The sequence below is a fragment of the Pholis gunnellus genome (assembly GCF_910591455.1).
Source record: "Pholis gunnellus genome assembly, chromosome: 7".
Classification (NCBI taxonomy): Eukaryota; Metazoa; Chordata; class Actinopteri; order Perciformes; family Pholidae; genus Pholis; species Pholis gunnellus.
The window spans coordinates 17593698-17613311 of NC_136533.1; the positions used below are offsets into that span (position 1 = coordinate 17593698).

At 42.7% G+C, this 19614-nt stretch overlaps 1 protein-coding gene across 1 annotated transcript; it reads right to left on the minus strand.

Annotated features, from left to right (window-relative positions):
• Positions 1-490: 490 nt before the first annotated feature.
• LOC306698205 (SITS-binding protein) lies at positions 491-18777 on the minus strand (the record flags this gene model as incomplete). The annotated part of the gene is made up of 10 exons (XM_079162419.1): positions 491-664; positions 757-936; positions 2744-2865; positions 3739-3875; positions 3999-4267; positions 4640-4837; positions 7235-7385; positions 7579-7786; positions 16788-16959; positions 18307-18777. 10 exons carry the CDS (start codon positions 18775-18777, stop codon positions 491-493), a joined length of 2082 nt encoding a protein of 693 aa, XP_079018545.1.
• Between the last annotated feature and the right edge of the window lie 837 nt (positions 18778-19614).

The window sequence follows — 19614 nt, forward strand, 5'->3', positions numbered from 1 at the left end:
GTGAGCTAATTTCCTCCCAACAAGCCTTTTTCCTTTTGTCCTTTGTCCTTCTATATCTTCATTTGGTCTTCTTGAGAGGTTATTTTTAAGCAACAAGGGGCTTGCTTTGTTCCTCCTTATCAAGAGAGCCAGCAGCGATTCAAAATTTAAAGACTGTAGAAATGCAGTATGTAAACGCAGAGATTTCTCCGGAACTTACATACAAAAAAAGCGGAACAGATCAAAAAAAAAGTCCGGAAACAAATCAGCAAAGAGGTAAAACCGATCATTTTCTTAAAAAGGAAGAAAAAAAAAAAAATCATTTTGAACTGTAAAGTGCAAGTATAAAAAAAAAAAAAAAAAAATCTTTCTACATATCATCTCAAGCCTTGAGACAGGGTCAATGGTCTTTAGTGGAAAAGTGCAAGTTGAGAACAGCACGAGAAAAAAAAGAATCTGATTCAAAACAGTAACGGGATAATTCGGGTGACTCATGGATCAGTCATGTGACTCAGCTCCTCCGTAAGAAAACAGCCACCTCCTCCAAGGGCACAGGGTAGTCCTGAAGGAACGTCCCCCCATCGAACACCCGAGCATTCTTGCTGTCCTGCCACTGGAAGCCCCCATCAGGTAAATATATATCCCTCTGCACCGCCCCCTTCTCCACCACCGGTGCCACCAGGACCTGGAAACACACATCGGCTTGGTTAAAAACAAATTCGGATGCCAAGTACATTGTAACTTGATTCCTTCCCATTAAGAACATAATTAAGTCACCTCGTCTCCGATGAGGAACTGGTCATCAATGGTGAAAGTCATGGGGTCGCTGGGACTGAGCCACCACATCGGCCGGTAGATGGGGTTGCTCGTCATCTGCCACTCCTCTGCATACTTTTCTATCAGTGGGATCACATCGCTCTGGTGCTTTGCTATGTAGGCCCGTGTCAGGTTTAGCAGCTATGGGTCACCAATGGAGAGATGAGCATTAACGTAATGATTTTGTATAATCATGCATTTTCACAATTAGGAGTGTTTCCGTGTCCAAAGTAAGCTCAGGAAGAAGTCTATTTAGAGTCATTGTCTGCCCTGTTCGGGAGCCTTTTTCTCCCCACTCAGAACCACTTCTAGAGCAACAAGCCGAAACAAAAGAAAAATCTCTTTCCCGAACTAAATCATCTGCCTCGTGGATTCACGACAAGAATAATATTGACAATGCGCTCTGCTAAAGCCATTTGTGCCATCTCTGCACCCAGACATGCAAACAGAACTTAAAAGCAGCTCACTGTTGACTCAGTGGTTTAACACTGTCCAAGTCTTTCTCCTGTCACGCTCCGTCCAAACTACTTCAGCATTCCTGGAAGGGTCACATCCTCTCCAGTGTCCCATGACAAAAACAAAACTTGACCGCATCTATAAAAAATGTCTTTTTATGAGTTGGGATTGAGAACATTTGTAGGAATGAGCCTGAAGTCACAGCTCGGGTTTGAGTGGATCTCTCTCTAATTGAGAAGTTGTGTGTTGCATGTGTGTGGGTCTGAGGTTTCATTGCTATTTGCCTCCAATGCGGTCGCTGCTGTGACCTGTCTATGACTTGAGTATCACACATTCTGGAAATAAAGGTGCGCCAAATTTAAACTACACCCATTAAAAAAAAAGAAAAAAAGACTCATTCATCATTTTTTAATGCAGCGGTCTAGTTTCCTCTAAAATTTCTTCTCAGTCTCACTTAAGCCGAGTTCATAAATTGAAGGCCACGCAAGAGACCAACATGGAAAACATTGCTGCTGTCAAATGTCTTGCTGTCCAAAAGGCCTATTTTTGTCACGCAACACAAGTCACAACCAATATATTTTGCTGCCTCCGTCCTCTCCTAGTGGAAAAAAAAAGCAGTCGATCATTCCCACTCCGTCACACTTGTCAATTACTCATGGAAATCTTAATTGCCACAATAAAGTATTTTTCCAAGACTTGTGCTTAAATTCATTATCATTCCGGCTCTTGAGAGTGAGAGTGAGCCATAAATCTTGAGGAGAGAGTGTAATTCAGAACAGATGGACTCTTAACCACAGGTGAAGTCGGGAGGGAGCCAGGCAGTCGCTCCTATTGAGGAAAGAAGGGAAGGGCAGGGGAGCGGGAATAATAGCCCAAATCTTCTTGACGTTCAGGAACCTGAGCCATGAAAAGTCACCCATATCTGTCACCGGACTCTCTGAGATGGTAGGCTGTGTTTTCTCGCCGTGCACGGTGAACAGTGCATTCCTGACTTCCAGCGGAGAGGGCCAGGGTTTAGTCCTATCTCTCCTGCTGCCAGGTCTGAGTTCTGATAGACCAGGTCTCAGCAGCCCTCGTGCTCCTCTGCAAACACACCGGTGGGAACTTCTCCGCACTGACCCTCACAACTGAGGAGAGGCTGCTGGGTCAATAAACTCTCCTCTTTTCATAAGCAATCTTAACCACTGTGCAAAGAAGGAGAGCTAATCCAGCATTCACACATCACTTCACTTGATCTCTCCACTGCAAATCTTCACAAGTGAAAATCTTGTTATCCAGTCTGCAAAAAAAATGTGCGCCTACTTTCGTTGCTGCTATTGTAATCATACCTAATGGGGATGAGGCTGATGTAATGACAGCGCCTCAGCCTGAGGCTGCAGGGTGTTTTCAAGAGGAAAGAGTTGCCGGGTTGGAGCGGCTACATGAGGGGCACTAACTGCTGTGTAATGTGGTTTTGGTTGTGGTTTTTCAAAATAGAATTCTAGTTGTATACCCGGTCCTCTCCGCAGACCCAGGGTGGCGTGTGGAAGCTGATAACAGGGAGGAAAGCCGTGATCTCCAGCCAACGAATGAACAACTCCTCATCTGTGACCAGGTCTCCAGACAGAGAGCCACCTGAGGGGCGAGAGAGATGGACAGAGGCAGAGAGAATTACGACATGTTAGTTTAAACAATTGATCCTTTATTCCTTTTCTTGCTTTTGGAATTGGCAGTTTCAAAATATATTGCGAGAAGTAGAAAGTCCAAATTTTGTTTTGTACAGCACAAAGAGAAGCTTGGGAAAAGACTAACTGAAACCTGCGAAGACTGGACAAACCAGATGTAAAGATTGTTTCCACCAACTTGAACAGATCTTTTAGTCTTTGCACTGAGAAAAGAGCTAAAACCTTACGGCTGAGTTATTACACGAGACAACACACCGAGTGACCGGTATCTGAGTATGAGTATCTCCAATCACAGCTTGAGAACTACCTTTTTAAAGGTGTATCATATTTTCTTGCAAGTCAATCAGAGAAGACTTGGCTTTTTGGGAGGGCGTTACAGACAGAGGGTGAATGAGTTTTTTGAACATTAACGCATGTGAACATGTTGTAGTAGAAACCCAAAATACAATTAGGAACCTCAAAATTAGAATAACGTGACCTTTCAAAAATCTTTATGAAAACGACTTTCATCGACTGGGTCTGAAGACTTCAGATTAGAGTCTTTACATATCACACTATATGATTTTATCTGCTGACGATAAACACCAGCAGACAGGAATGGACTTTAAAATAAACTGTTTTCTGACAGATATCACTGCAGGAATTTGGAACGTTGCAGGAATAAACCTATTTGTTGGGGGCAAAAACAAGAAAATCACATGCGTTCTTTGTCTTGTTTTTTTTTGTGTGAAATAGTGAAGAATTATTTAGTTTTCATGAAACATTAAGTACGGTAACGTACTGTTAGAGGTGAGAAAGGTGACCCATAGGGCTGTGGTATTACCTACTGCATCAGGAATGAGGAAGTTGTATCCCAGCAGAGTGTGGTGCAGCAGGGAGGGAATGATGCCCTTCAGGCCCATTGGGCTCCAGTCGGACTGCATGGGGGTCATCCTCACAAACAGAGGCTTGTGGTTCGACCTGAGACACAAACATAAGATTTAAAAAAATGTAAATAACCCCTCTCTATAAACAGTTGATATTAGGTAAAACAAGAACCGTCGATGGAGCATACAAACAAGATAAAATGGTTGAGGGCGTTACCGTGTCCCTGCTGTCACCATGGTGGAGTCTCCTATCCTTGTGGCCAGGTCGGCCAGCAGGCTGATGTACTTGTCTCCCCCGAGAGTCTGCGGCGGCCGCAGGACTTGCTCCTCAAACAGATTCCCTTCGCCCCCCTCCAGCATGACATACTCCATCCCCAAATAGGCGTGCAGGGCTCCCACCCTGTCCAGGAACCAGCTCACCGCTCCTGGGTTGGTGATGTTCAGCTTTACACAGAACTTTCCTCGCCACTGACTCATCACCGGGATCTCAAGGACAGAAGTAGAGTTCATTTTACACAACTATGATTTTCTATTATTATTTCTATTTATCCTCTGCTGTTGCAACGATAGTTGTTTCTTGATTAGGCCATGCTCACACTGCTCTGCTTTTTATCAAACTGCAACTAGTGAAAGGAGACCGGCTGCAAGGCAGATGGAAAGTGTCGACTTTGCAAAAAAGTTTTTTTTAAGTTCAATTTTTTAGACGTGGAATGTTTTCTGTGAATGAACCGATCACAAGGCAGAGGAAGTGGACTTTACTGTGTTGGAAGGCAACTCTTTACCGCAATGATACCCTGGGTAAAAGTTAACATGCAGAGGACTTTGCACGCTGCTCATTGAGCTCCACTCAGGTCTCACCAGCTGTCCCTGAGGGGCTGAGGGGAGACTGAGCCAGTGGGCCTCAGTGCCGTCCATGAGGGAGGTGTGGAACTGCGTGGTGTCCACGCCCAGGAAAGGGGACAGGGTGATGGAAATGTTGAGAAGCTTGACAAGTGGGAGGTCCCTGGTCAGTCTCTTGGACATCCCTCTTTTCCTGCTGTTGAGGTAGTCATGGTCCTGCAGAGAGACAGAGAGATGCTGTGAAATCTGCATTAACGATCCTGAAATGTCAAAACTTTGCATTAGCAAGGCAGCCCGAATACACTTAAAAGTAATTTTTTCAATAATTGCTAATATTGTATCTAAATTATTATCATACAATATGATGCACTAATGGTCATATGTTTATGAGCTGGAATGACAAATATCTTTATATTAAGAACACTGGCTTTAAATTTGACCCATTGATCTCCCCATGCGGACGCATTGCTTTGGACTATATGACCTCTGTCAGAACAATTTAACGTATATTTTAATCCTTTGGAATTTACATGGTCAAGTCAAACAGAGATTTCAGGTTACATAACTATGGAACAAAACCTTTTAAGAACACAAAGATTGACCCCAGGAGATTAACCAGCTGTGGGAAGAAAGGCTAGATTAGCACATCTTATGTAACTTCTTGGAAAGTTTTTCTTTCTGATGTTTAATTTTTGTTCTGCTTCTTTCCTGAATTTGAATTTCACATAATTGTCAAACATAAAAATGAACACAAAGAAGACCAAAACATAAGTTAGCATCTGGTCTTTTTTTTTTTAAACTGGGTTTGTGAAAAGCTGCATTATTTAGTGTCTGTAATAACTTTAGAAACGTGGCAAACTTATTAATAACCCACATTTTACACCGCCTGCATTTCCAAACTAATATGGAAACTGGGGGAAAAAAAGTGTGTTGCACTGTGACTGATACTTTATGAACACTTGTAAAACTGGAGTGAAAGAGAAGCCTAGTTATTTTATTATTTTATTTGACAGAGGATCATTGTTGCCGATCACACTTCTGTAGAGCCTCAAACTTCACGGACAACTACAAGTTCCATAAGTTTCCATGCAGCACTGTTCATTTGGCTGATTCTATATGACTTTTATGGGGGGGGGGGGGGGCTGGGTGACAACAAAACTGGCATGATATCCATTAACTGACATGTGTTATTCCTCCCATTTCCACCCCCTCTTTTTAATCCTTCCACACCTTCTGATCTGGTAATGGGAACGCACTGTACGCATAATAAACTCAGCCTCTCTGATGGACAGATTGTGTGAAAGTCCCCCACCTCCTCGTCTGTCGCTGCAGCATCAAGCCAGTTTCAGGATCACCTACTCAAGTTAGTCTTGGCTGACGTCCCGTCTAATCTCAACACACCCAATTCTTTCCCATCCCTGCGGTTACCACACTCAGAGCAACCTGAGATCAGTCGTGAGAGTCTCTGTTTGTCCTCTCTCTGCTATATGTTGTTTGTAATGGAATATCACCGGGTATTGACTTAGATCCACTTGACAGTGGTCCTGGTGGTCTTGTTTCCAAGCAGTTCCCGACAACTTTCAAGGACTTGGAGAACTGGGTAAATGTGAACCCGTGATAAACATCACGTACACTTTTTAACCAGATATGGACCAAATCATGAAGTTTAGAATCCCTGAAACATATTTCGTGATACATCACATTTACATGGTTTAAGGCAATTCAAAAGTGGCCTGCAGGTAGTGTGGTCTGCACTGAGGGAAACATATTTATTCAACATGAAGGCATGAAGCCCTAAAAAAAAATTTCCGACATTTCCGTGAAGCTGTCCTCCCTCATTTGCTCCCTGCCTGTCTCCAGCGCTCTGGAGGCCCACCAAAACTCTTTCATCTCTACCCTTGACGAGTTTTGAGCCGCTGACCGATAAACCCTCAGCAGCTACACTGCCTAGACGGTGGCAGTGAGTTCCTAGAAGGAATGTATTGTGAATACTGTAATGAATATGCCGGTGTAGACCAATACTAAGGGGGGTTCCCAGGTTCCAAAAGAAAGTTAAACATTGATCGCTTTGCAGACACAAATCATTTCGGGGGAAAACAGCTTCTCTTTAATTACACGTATACATTTAAATGAGCAAAGCCCAGGAAATACTTTTCTTCAAAACTATTTGGAAACTATTTGGTCTCAAAATAGTGTAAAAGGCACCCAGAAATGATACATTCCTCTCGAAATTGTTGTATTTCTTGTTGAAACACTGTTAAAATTGGGCATAACTAACAAGACATCGCTTAGGGAGATACACAGTTATTTTGATTTCATCAATGTGTGAACATTTCTTTCTTCTGATTTTTGCTTTTTGAAGATACACCGTTTAACAGAAAGTAGAAGATGGGATGCTACATAGTCACAAGCTCTTTTTAATGTGCCAGGATGAACATTACGCTTTGTGTTATTAGCTAAATGACTGCCATCTTCACTCGGCTCCCATTTAACGTAAAACTACGATTCCTTGGCTCTGCCTCTTTTGGTCTTTGGTCTGCCATTGAAAGATTCCCCAGTCTGCTAGAGACTTTGAGGCTGGTGGTATAGTGAGGCCCAGTGATGAGCTCGTACCATGTCGGAGAGGAGGGTGGTGGAATGTTCATTGAGGCTGATGACTCCCTCCCCTAGCTGGTGTCTCCTCAGACGATTAGAGAAGGTCCTCAGCTCCCTCTCCACCTTCGGCCCTGAATCCACGTTGGTGAGCAGCTTCCAGAACGGCAGCCTACAGCACACACAGAGGTATCATACAAAACCTAATCCTGGATGGATTATAGTTTATGAGTAACTAAATACACACAGGATTTCAGTCAGTGCTTATTGGACCCACTGCACCACTGTTTGACTATTAGGACAAAACAGACATTCCCCTTCTGACAAGGAAATCCCCGCTAATCTCAAATCTAAACGGAACTAACCACAGCGCGTTCATGTTGGGCAGCTCCCTGCTGTGGTGGAAGAGTTGTTGCACTGCTTCCTGGTGAGCAGCTTTCACATTGTGGGCCACACACACAGTGTACTGCAGAGGGAGACGCTCCATACTGGGCAGCGACTGCAGGCAGAACTGCTGTCTGCTGTCCACCCCCAGCTGCAGGGGAATATCAGGAGACACAAACACGGCAACACCTGTGTGGTGGGAAGCAGACAGGAGAGCGCACAGGATGTTAGTTTGTCAGCATTTCATTAATTGTTGTCTCCGAGAATCAGATGATAAAATGTCTCACTTTAAACAGATATCAAGTGGCCCTTGACGTAAAGCAATCAAAAGCAGTGTAAGCATGAGACGGTCCATTGCGGATTCCTCTTATATGACATAGTGCTTGAGTGATACTGAGACCGGGGCGAGTGTGACGGATGGAGTATGGAGAGGTAGAGTGTCAGCTGATATTGCTCCACTCAGATGTGAGAAAAACACTCGCTAGAATGAGATATAGCAGTATGCGGTTAGATGAGTTTACACCGGGACTGCTGGCAACTTTGAAGTAGGTAGGTTACACTGCACACCAACGAGAGACGGCTGGGATACATATCCAAAGTCACATTGAAGACAAATACTTTTTTTTCCTTCAGGGTTTTACGATGAAGCACATCTCTTATTCAACCTCAGTGTGGAAACCAGCATTTTCTCTCCTACTGTATGCATATGCCGCCTTCCAGAGGCCGCGTGAAATTATAAGATTATGCGAAGCAGATAATTGTGTCTGCAGATGTAGCTGCCCTGCAAGGAATGCCCCGTCCCTCTCAGGTTACCCCCACCCCCTATCCTCACCACTTCTCACCCGTCGTGACTCCCACCTTCTCCCTCCCGGCTTTAACCACCTTCCTCTCCTCTCCGCTCGGCACCGCTCTGGGTCTGTTCCACCTCGGGTCAGCAGAACCAGTGCCTCCCGCCCAGACTCTGACCCCGGGTCTACCTCGCTCTGACCCAATCTGCTCAACAATCAGCGCAAAGTAGCCACACTGGGATTTGGTAGCTGATCAATGAACAGATTAGTGTGCAAGACCTGTTTTCAAAGCAAGGCAGCCTGAGAACCGGGCCTGAGAGCTTGGCTCACTTCAGCCACCCTCTCTAGTTTCAATGGGCTTACTGTTTTCCTGCAGGCAGGGGTACCAGGAGCAGGCAGCACACTCACGTACCGGTCCATAATCAGATTAATAGTTTCAGAGATCAGCATTAAAGTGCTGCAAAAAGCCTAGTGAAGAGCCTTCAACCACAGGGTACTTATCACGTGTTTGCAACGGATAATGTCAAAGAGATACTGGTAACTCCTCAGCTGCCCCTCACAAGGTATTAGGTCACATCCCAACTGCTTGTTATAGATTCATAATGGCAGATAAATGTAGATTTTTGCAGAAAACACTGTTATATATTCTAACCGCAGGGGATAAAACTGCTATTTTTAATATAGCAAAGGTGGCGTGAAACTGTGCCATGTCAATAATGTACTCATACAGTGGAGTAGAAAATGGGGCAGCGGGGAAAATGTTATAGCTTTATGGAAGGATGGAAGTGGAATGCAGGCAGTGGAAATAGAGGCGACCAGAGTACACCAGACACCGAGCAACCTCGTAGAATGATGTGCAGATACAGCAGGCTGCAAACAGTGTGTTTTACCAAAGTGCACACAGGGTGGAAAGTCAAGTTTAAGTTTGCAAGCATGACTTCTTGAGTCATATTTAATTTTTATGGGACATGACAATGCAGGACCTCAAGGAAATGGGACAATCTGGTCAAAGCAGCTGTACCTTTCATTCCATCTTTGACTAAACTTGCAGATTAGAAGTGTAAATACACTAAATCCTGTCTCATGTGTTTATACAGTTCTACTGAAAGCACTTTTTTTCAGTATGGAAGGAACTTCTGATCGAAAAGGAACTTCTAACATCTTTGACCGAACAGTATCTCCAGATGCATGTACCCTACAGGAGCAGGAATCAATAAGTGTTATTTAAAGAAAGTGAAGCAGGTTTGAAGCCTTGAGTTACAGCCAAGGTGGGGTGCACAGGAGTTAAAGGGGAAGCGAGAGGAAGGACCCTATTTTTAGAACAAATCCTTAAACACTCCAAGCTTCCCCCGAAATATTTTCCACTAGCTCTCAAAAGCTAAATTATATGCCTGAGCGACCGTATCCACTCACCTTCAAAGCAACAGATACGCAAAGGTAAAAATGAATGAAAGTCTACTGTGCAGACTTGAATGATTTGATACACACATGCCTCAATTTTTACAGCACACAAATCATGCAACCTTGGGTCGCCTCTTTACACACGTACATGCATTCTCACACACACACACGTCCTTTAATGGGAAACTGTAGACTTCCAAGAAAGAAACAGAGCAGGACTTATAGGACCATAAAGGTTCGGCACTTCCTCTGGCTCAGCCTGAGCTGAACGTTTGGAGGTGGCAGCGGAGGCGACCCCGTGCACCTCCTGATGGGTCAGGAAGGTTTTACTGTGGCGTCTCAGCCCTCGGAGAGTGGCTGGTCCGGGTGGAAAACGCCGCCGTCTGACTCTCTGCTGCTGTTGTCCAGATGGGCTACGCTCTTTTACCTGTCATATTTATACTGTTATTTATGACACCTGTGCACATTTACAAACCTGACTGGGGTTATAAAAGGTGCTTTCAAACGCTAACTATGTGTGTGCGTGCAAGTCTGTGTGTGTGTGTTCAGGCATGCATTTCCTTAACAATGGAAACTTAGTTTCTGTGCCCAACCTCAAGAAATTGACGGCCACAAAACTGGGATCTTGCCATGGTAGTAAATTTCCAATTCCACTTCTTGAAAAAAATAATGAAACACTAATAAGACTCTCTCTGCTTCAATTCCTATCATCAATCAGTTTTATTGTTGCAAGTGTGAGACGCTGTATTCTGCACAAATGTCCCAAGAAGAAACATGAAAATAGATCTGACAAGAAGCTCTCACACTTGAGTACTTTGATGTAATATCAAAGTATTTATTTACCATTTACTTCAGTCTCAGCTGGTGAAGTAAGCATACTGCTAAATGCAGTTCTAGTGTTTTCAACTTCATGACTAGATTTTGTTTTATTTTAAATAATGAAATGCTCGCTCAAACAAGGATTTTTTTTCAGAGCATTTATAAAAGATATTTAACAAAGGAAACAGAGCTGACCTGAGCAACCACAGACTGTTTATGTAGACGGCTGTGAATGAGCTGATACATACTGTTATTACATCAGTGGACAGACGCTCAATTTAAAAGGGTCTCCCTCTGCTGTCTCTTGTTTGTTGTCCTTGATGGAAATTATTAGGTATAGGGGATTGATATATATATGTGATAGGCCTCTCATACAGGAGATGACAGCTTGCTTTTAACAAAGCTGGAATTGGCTAAGTGACTCATTGTTAAAGTGTTTCACCTCTTGCTCGTCCTGGAAGAGTCAAGGTTTCGGGGCAGCTGCCCAGGGACCTTCTGGTGACCGATTGAGTAACAGATGGGCAGCTTGTTTTCCTTCTACATGCAAGCTGGATTTTTTCAGCATTTATTTCTGTATACCTGTGACTCAGGGATCTTGGGTTGACATAAAGACAAAGAAAATGCGAAGGAAATACTCAACCACGAGAAACAAACCACTGTAGCAGAGAACAAGCCTTCACTTCACTTGTGTTTTCCGTTATTATTTGGTACTAAACCTTGCTTAAGTAAGCCGCCTTAATTATATTTTAGGAGCAAGTGTTGGTATTTAGTCCACCAGGCCTCAGCTTTGTGAATTCAAACAGCCAGAAGAGAAAATGCTGGCACTTTTGACTCAAGGTCCACTTAACTTACCCCGCAAAAAATATAAAGTAACGGACAAAATATTTTTGAACGTTTTGTGCTCAGATTTCTGTGCAAAAGTCACATTTTTCTGTAGTTATGTTGCTTCACTATTGCTCACCAGTAGGCACTATAATGGAAATGCGTTTCCACTTATTGCTCTCATCCCTGTCGTTATAAGATTCAGTTACTTCAAATAAAGCTGAAGTATCATTATCTGAAAGAAAAAAAATAAAACTACATGACGGTCACATAACTTTTATGCCTATCTGTGTGTTGTGGTTGGCCGGGCCCTTCTGACAGAGACAGAACAAACGAGCAGTAAAGTATTGTTTCTCTGGATCCCGTACGGAAAGTCTGAGTCAGAGATAGAAATAAAAGAAAAGGGGCGGGAGATGGTGAGTGGAAGGAGAAAGAATAAAATATGCTAAAATGATCGATGGAGAGACCAGAAACATAAAGAGAGAGAGAGAGAAAGAGCTAATGTGTATCCACATCCGCATATGGACTTGTGTATGTGCGTGTAGGAGGTGGTCTTAAAGAGATGCTGTCAAGTCTGGCAGAAATTGTATTTGATTCTAATCTCTGATGCTCAGATATGAAGAGACAGTAGATAAATTACTTTTATTGAATCCAGAGCTATGTGATGTTAAAGTTAGAGCTATCACACTCTCGTGTATTATAACAGCCGGCTGTGAAAACAAATAGTATCTCTCCAAGCCCGTATTTGTAATGAGTTGGGGAAAGTTTGATGAGAGCCAAGGTATTTGTCTGATGTAAACATACAGTATCTGTTTCTGCATGCGAATGAGGCCCTCTGATCATGAATAACTCTCATATTAAAAGGATTTTAAAAGGATTTTTACACTCTCATATTTTTTACCCTCAAATATAAAATATATTTGAGGGTAAAAAAAGCAAAAGAAAAGTTATTTACCAATATTCCAAATAGGATGATACAATCGAATATTAGCATTGAAATTAAAACGATCTTATCTGAGTGAGTGTGAGAGAGAGATACAATAGTAATACAGTAGCCAGAACTAAAGCTCAAATTGACTGTAAATATATATATATATATTATATAGTACAATAATAAACAGCAACAACTTCTCTTTTTATTTATTTATTTGGACTTAGACAATTTCAATTGAAGGGTTTTAAATACACTAACTGTGATTTAAAAAAATAAAATATCTAAAATACATTATTGATAAAATGTTAATGCTTATGTAAATGTTAATATTTGTATATGTAAATTAAATTATATATCTTTTTGAAATGCTGACCTGCAATGGACACTGTGATGAAGGCAACTAAATGAATTAACAAAATAACTGTTGGTGTGTCTACAGTTCGTTTCAGTCATCATTTTAGGACATGGACACAGAGACAGAGTCCCTCACTGTAATAGTATTGTCCCCCCAGTACCAAGTCAACAGGCAGCACCTGGTTACTGTCATGTGATTGTGCACTAATAATTGTACAGCTACCTACTGTATATCTATACTCTTTCTGCTTACATGTGCTCACTGAAACCTTGTGTGCATTGGATCCTTAAAACTTCCAGTTGAGTAAATGTAGGTATAAGCCCCCAAAGCTTTGGGACAACTTTGTCCCCTCTTATATTTGTCATGCAGGATGTAGCTTCAGTGATATCTAATCTGTTCTAAGTAGCCCAGTTGTTTTTGTATGGATAAAGACAGGTGGGGCTATGATAAGTTCCTCCAGTTGGCAACACTCTCAAATGTCACTCTACCGCACAGCTGCATATATCTTCTCCCCTTGACTCTCCGCTTAACTTTTCTACCTCTTCTTGAACTTGTTACTTATTGCTCTCGTTGCGTAGTTATATCTCATCTCAACTATCACAGTACAGTATGCATTCATTCTGTTGCTCTGTGGCCCTATGTGTCACTCCGTTTGTCTTGCTCTTTAACCGTCCCCAGGAGTCCCCTTAGCTCAGTCAGTTGTCAGTTACAGCTCCATGTTGCCGACCACATTCACAATGTGCTCCTATACCTAACTAGAGTCAGTGGAGACAGGTCACATGCACACACACACACACACACACACACACACACACACACACACACACACACACACACACACGCACACACACACACACACACACACACAGCCAGCAATGGGGTTACACAGCTGTTAATATTACACTAAAAGGGCAGTTTGTTTTCCACAGTGCAGATTCAGGAAAAAAAAAAGCCGAAATGCAGATTTGTCATCAAAATGATTAGGACATGTGGTGACTCTTTTACTTTTTTTATTACCACTGGAGTGCCGCCTTTCATGAATCTGTTTTGAGCAAAACAAACATGTCACATCCAACTGAAACTGAATGAACTAATTTAGAAATGGGGTGGAATTATAATCATAAATGGAAATTGGTTTGGTTAGTATCAAACATGGTCAATCCAGCTTCTCTCTTTTGGTTAAAAGCAGCTGAGATATTATTGACTGAGGAGTGCAAAGTCTCACATATAAGTATACAGTGAATGTTTTAAGTTAAATACACTTTTGCGGACACATTGAAAGCCCAGCAGCTGTGCTTTCTGTACAATTTTACTTGAAAACACAACAATGAAAACAACATATGGCTGATAAAAAAAAGATTAGTTTCGGATGTTGTCTTTATTTTTAGTGCTGTAAGTGATTTTTAGTTCTGCATTCAATTAGATTTGGTCGGTTTACATGCAAAAATAATAATAATGTTTCACTGCCAAAACTAGGAACAAATCAATAATCTGATTAAGCCTTCACACGGTTGCATAAACCCACAGTTTCCCATAATGACCCTACTTACTATCCACATAATGGTGGATTGTTTTTCTCCACAAAAGCTGCTGTAATTGCTTCCTGTCCCACAACAATAACACAGTTATAACTCGACCACATCGTGCTGTTTGTCGCATATTGCAGCTTAAAATTAGATTCTGCAAGTCCCTTTTGTCAGAGCTGTTGGGAAAAAGAGGATTAGCAAGTGCAGCTAAGTCTGGTATTGCAGTCTAATATTCTGATGTTCACAGATGAAGGTAAGGAGAGGCAATGGTGTTCCAACCAGTCCGATGTGCACAAGAGCACAGATGCGTGTGTGTGTTTTTTTTTTGCAGGAGCCTGGAGCTGCTTCTACAGAATTTCATCAACGATGAATTCAAGGTAACCAGCGGATCTGATATATGAAATTGCAATGCGCATTATACAAAAACGACGGCTGCAAATAGACCATGTACCTACGCCTGAAATGAGGTCATCATACAGGATGCAAAATTGTTGTTGTGGATGCCAGTAATTATCAGACAACTAAATCTGGGTTCTGTATTCTTGTTCTACACAATGAAAATGAAACATACAGCAAATAAAAACTATTTGTCTGACTATGAAAGGTGCACAAGCAGCACAAGTGAGTTTTGGTGTCAGTCTTAATGTTACATCAAAGTAGCGGTACATCGTTGGATTGCACAGCCCTCGATCTATTGCGCTTATCCTCCCATACCAAGGAATCAGGGGAATCATACCAAGATACCAAGTTTATGTCACTGTAGTTCAATAAAATAGCACTTTTCTACCTGCAACACAAGACCCTGCAAGTCTGATGGTTAAACACTTTTGTTAGTGGTGATTAAATATTCTGGACACATTAGCTAAATCTGAAGCATGGCAGTCTACATTGTCAGGTCTCTTTAATATTTAACTCATGAGCTGCATGCATGAGAGCAGAAAGACAGTCCAAATTCATTAAAAAGATTCATCATTAATATTTTCCACTGATCCTAGGAATAGGAAAGCTGCCAAGTACAAATTGCAAAATGTCTTCAGTTGTGAAAAACTATTCTCATGAGGCACATTATATAAATCTAAGAGGCAAACGAAAACATCCGTGAACTTTAAAGAGAGGTATCATGTTAAATAAACCGTTAATGATCCAATAGGCATCGCTGTCATTGCTGAGCATCAGTTTCTCGGTTTGGGCTATGTTCAGCGTGTGTCTGTGAGTGGTTACTTGGCAACGTTCAAACAGTTGTTCTAATCGGGATCTCATCTCATCTGTGGGTTTTTTTCTCTCTCTCTGAGCAAAGCTAAACGGAGAAACAAAGGGTTACCGGGTCCCGGTAATTACTGCCGTCCTCTCACAAGGTGGAAAAGGGATTTAAGTCATGTGACTCTCTTGTTAAGCCTGCCACCGTGTTATATAACATCCCAAAATGTGTATGGGCGTATGTGCGCGTGCATGTGTGCATTTGTTTCTGTCAGTATCTGAATGAATGTGTGCGTGAGACTGCTGCAAACAATCAGCGAAGTCATAATAGGTGGTTGTTCGTGTCACCTCATTGGCCGATGTCTCACCGTTTCACCCTGATCTAGACGCTGTTTGGCACTTTGACTTTGTAGCTACACACTGCACACACACGCGTACACACAGTATGCACAGGGTTCCCTCACACACTGACGAAGAAGTACATGTTGCAATGTGCATGTGTGTCAAACTGGATTTGGAAATGTCTGATTGTAAAAAATAGTATTGCATTTATTCGAAATCTTTCACGAATGAAGAAGCTAAGTAAGCAAACTCCACACAAACACAACTTAAGCCCATAGTCCCTCGAGGTTGCAGTAATGCTATACCCGCTCGCACCCAACACACATGTGCACACACACACCACACGTTCCTCATCAGTCACATTAACCCCCCCCCACTTTAGTCCCAGGATAAAATCAAACAACTCCAAAATAACCTGATGAGTTATAAGAGTCAGCAGCGCCATCATCCAACTTGTCCCTTTAATAGAAACAAAAGGCAATTACGTCGGCATCCCTAAGAGTTAATTTAAGATGCTGGAGGTGGTTTGCTTCCCTTTGTAGTCTAATCTCTAAATTAATCAACTGAGATGCCACAGACAGTGTTGTGTTACATTCTATTAGCGGGATGAACGTCCTGTCCAGTCAGTGGTGTTGTGTTTTTTGGGGATGCTGGTTCGGGAGGCGGTCGAACCATTTTTCTCAGCTCAAACACAAACAAACGTACATGAGGGGGGTGGTAAGAAAACACGACAACATCCACAGGGCTTCCCTCACACCCTGGGACTCACGCCACACATCGTATACCCACTGATGGGGGGTCCAATTTCCAAAAGCCCTTGTGCTAACCCTGCACCAATGGCAAGTGTGGAACAACAGCTGACAATGGGTCATTTGACATATTTGAGAAGGTCTTTCTTACTGTAACGGGCCAAGGTGTGAAGAGGAACTTACTGCTAATGAGATAGCCTCCACTAAGAGTAAATCTCAGCTGATGCAAATAATTGTTTGCAACAACGACCTCTCACCTGAGGAGCCCAGGAAGTAGCGTTCCAGGGCAGAGCCAAAGCCAGAGGGATTGTCCTTAAGATCGCTCACAAGGAAGGGCTGCGTGGTGGCGTTCTGATCGTTGATCGGCCAGGTCTGACCCCGGACACTGGCGCCGCCGTACCAGGATACGTTGGTCATGGAGAAGCAGTCCTGAAAGGATGCACAAAAACAAAAAAAGAGAAAGACACATAAGGAAAGGAAAGAGGTAGAGGAAGACAGCAACTGAACAAACATTGATGCTGACTGGATAAAATAAATATGTGTGGGATGTTTGAGAATGAATAGAGCTGATAGAAGAAAATGCAAGTTCAATTTGATACAAGATCATTTAAATGTTTTAGCAGACTTAATAAATACTACTGTACATTTCATTTATGAGTGGATATAAGGTGCATTTGACTGTAGTATGTTTCCAGTGCCTGATTTCTTGGATAATTCTGGGTAAATGTATTTGACAATGAGTGCAAGTTATAGTTATTTAGTGCAGAAATGAATGGCACAGGTCGGTATGCCGTGGCTGGCACACAAGACTGTCTCAGAAAGCGTCGCACGCAGAAGGGATTGAATGGCAAGAATGTTTTTTAAGAGAAAGCGTGTCCTTCCTCAACGTGTCTTGCGTGGGGAACAAATGCGCAATCCGGCAGCTCATTTATTTCACAATCAGCAAATCTGGGCTCTGCTAAGGAGCTTCAAAACAGGTGCCAACTGGTCACCTGAGAGCCGCCAGGCAGGATTTTGAAAATTGGAAAAAATAAAGGCGTCTTTAGTTTGGAAAGATTTTCTTGTGAGCAGTCGCGCCACATGACAGGGAGTTATGGCGAGGAATGTTCCAGTGGGGACAGATTAACCTTCCCAAACAACCCAATAGTTAAATGCCTTTGATTTTTAAGCTGGGGGGAAAGTACAGTAAGTACTGTGTACGTAAAAAAAGCACAACTGTGACGAAGCAGATTTAACACGAATGTCTGCTCAGTGCAGTTCACTCGGGGGTGTAGAGAGGGAAAGGATGAGGGAATCACGCACATGTTTAATTTTTTTTTACATTTGGTCTGTGACAGCATGTCAGCTCAAACGAGTCACTCAAGCGTCATCATTGTATTTTGTTTCAAATTATTTAATAGGGTGTCGTAGTTTCTTCAGAAATGTAATTTAAACAATTCCAACTAAATTAAATTGACCTTACATAATTAAAGGCTTATTTTTTGTATTTTTTTTATATTTGAATCAAATGAGCCAAGATATTTATGAAAATGGATTAAACACCATAGTCTGCTGCATAAATCCTTGTTATTTTTAGACAGTTATTTGATTTAATTTGGATACAGTCTCTTGTGATTGACAATAAACAATTTGGTGGTGGTTGAAACCAGGGACATGTAGGTAGACCTTTTAACTGATTTATATCACAAAGCTCGCAAAGCTTGCACATAACATTGCGCGTAAAATGTCATTTAATTAAGTCTGACTGTGTTTTAGTGCGACTGAGAGAAACCCTACCTTCAACTCCACATGACAGTGCACCGGCGTCCAAGTCATACTGTAACACTCTGTCTCCGTCTCCTCATTCACATCCAGCGAGATTTTCACCTCGGCCACCGAGTCCCACGTATAGCAGAACTCCGTTTTATTCAGCCAGCACAGGTTCCTCACGAAGGGAACCTCGACGTCGGGGTTCCCCACGTTCCCGACGTCTATCTCCACATAGGTCTTGTCCTCCGCTAGGGTCTGTATGACCAGTGAGTGGGTTCTTCTCTCCCAGATCAGTCCGCTAAAAGTCCCCCTAAGGATCCAGTTCTTGTTGGGCTGGTCCACCACCTGCCAATATATGATCCCGATGGTCATGACAAAGAAGACGGCCACCCCGAGACAGGCAATAGCTCCTTTCCAGGTCTCGTTCATCTCCTTCAATCCTGTGTCCCATGTTACCTCTGGGATGGGGCTAGGGTTCCTATTTCGAGCGTGGGGCATGTTGTCTTTGAGATCAGCAAAGAATCAAACGCAAAAAATGCTGTAGAAATCTCTGTGCGTAAAAAAACTCTGCTGCTTCATCATCATGTCATGGTGTTTTCAGTAAGGCTACGGGGTAAACCAGCCTACTCTTGATCTTTACACCGTTTACACTGTTGTTGTTTTGCGCAATTGTGCCTGCAACAGTGACCTGTCATGTGAAGAAAGCTGTGAGAAAAAAAAAATCCAAGCGAGTAAATAAAACAGTATGAATGAAGAAGTGACTTACCACATACTGCCGCTGTTTTAAAAGAGTTGCATTTGTAAATTGCATTGGCTGCAGTGAGCTCGTGAGCAGCCCCAAGCCGGGTTTGGCAGCAATGCCTACGAATAGCTCCTAAGACGCTGTCTTGCTTGCCCTGCACTTTCTGACGTAATGCCGGGTTGTTTCTTCAGAGGAAAGGTAGAGAGAGGGAAATGGGGGATCAGGAGGGTTTGGCTGAGTCTTGGAACAGCCCGCCGGGGCGAGGAGGCCACGGACAGCCTGAAAGGGAGGGATCCCCATGCGTGTTTGCAAACTCTCCGTGCGCTCTCCGTGCGTAAAGACTGTGGAGACTTGACATCCGGTGGTTTGGTCGACGGGCAGGGCGTCATTTGCCATGCCCTATCTAAATTTGATCGTGTGGTGTTCCATATTTTAATGGCAAGCAAAGAGTGATGTCTGAAACTGATTTCAAAATTACGAGTACCTTAGCAGTGGGATAGTTAAGTCCAGGGACGTCTTCATGCCATGTGTGTTTAGATTAGTTGGCTACAAGGGCTTATTAATCAAACTGGCCAAGAGGTGAATAATACATG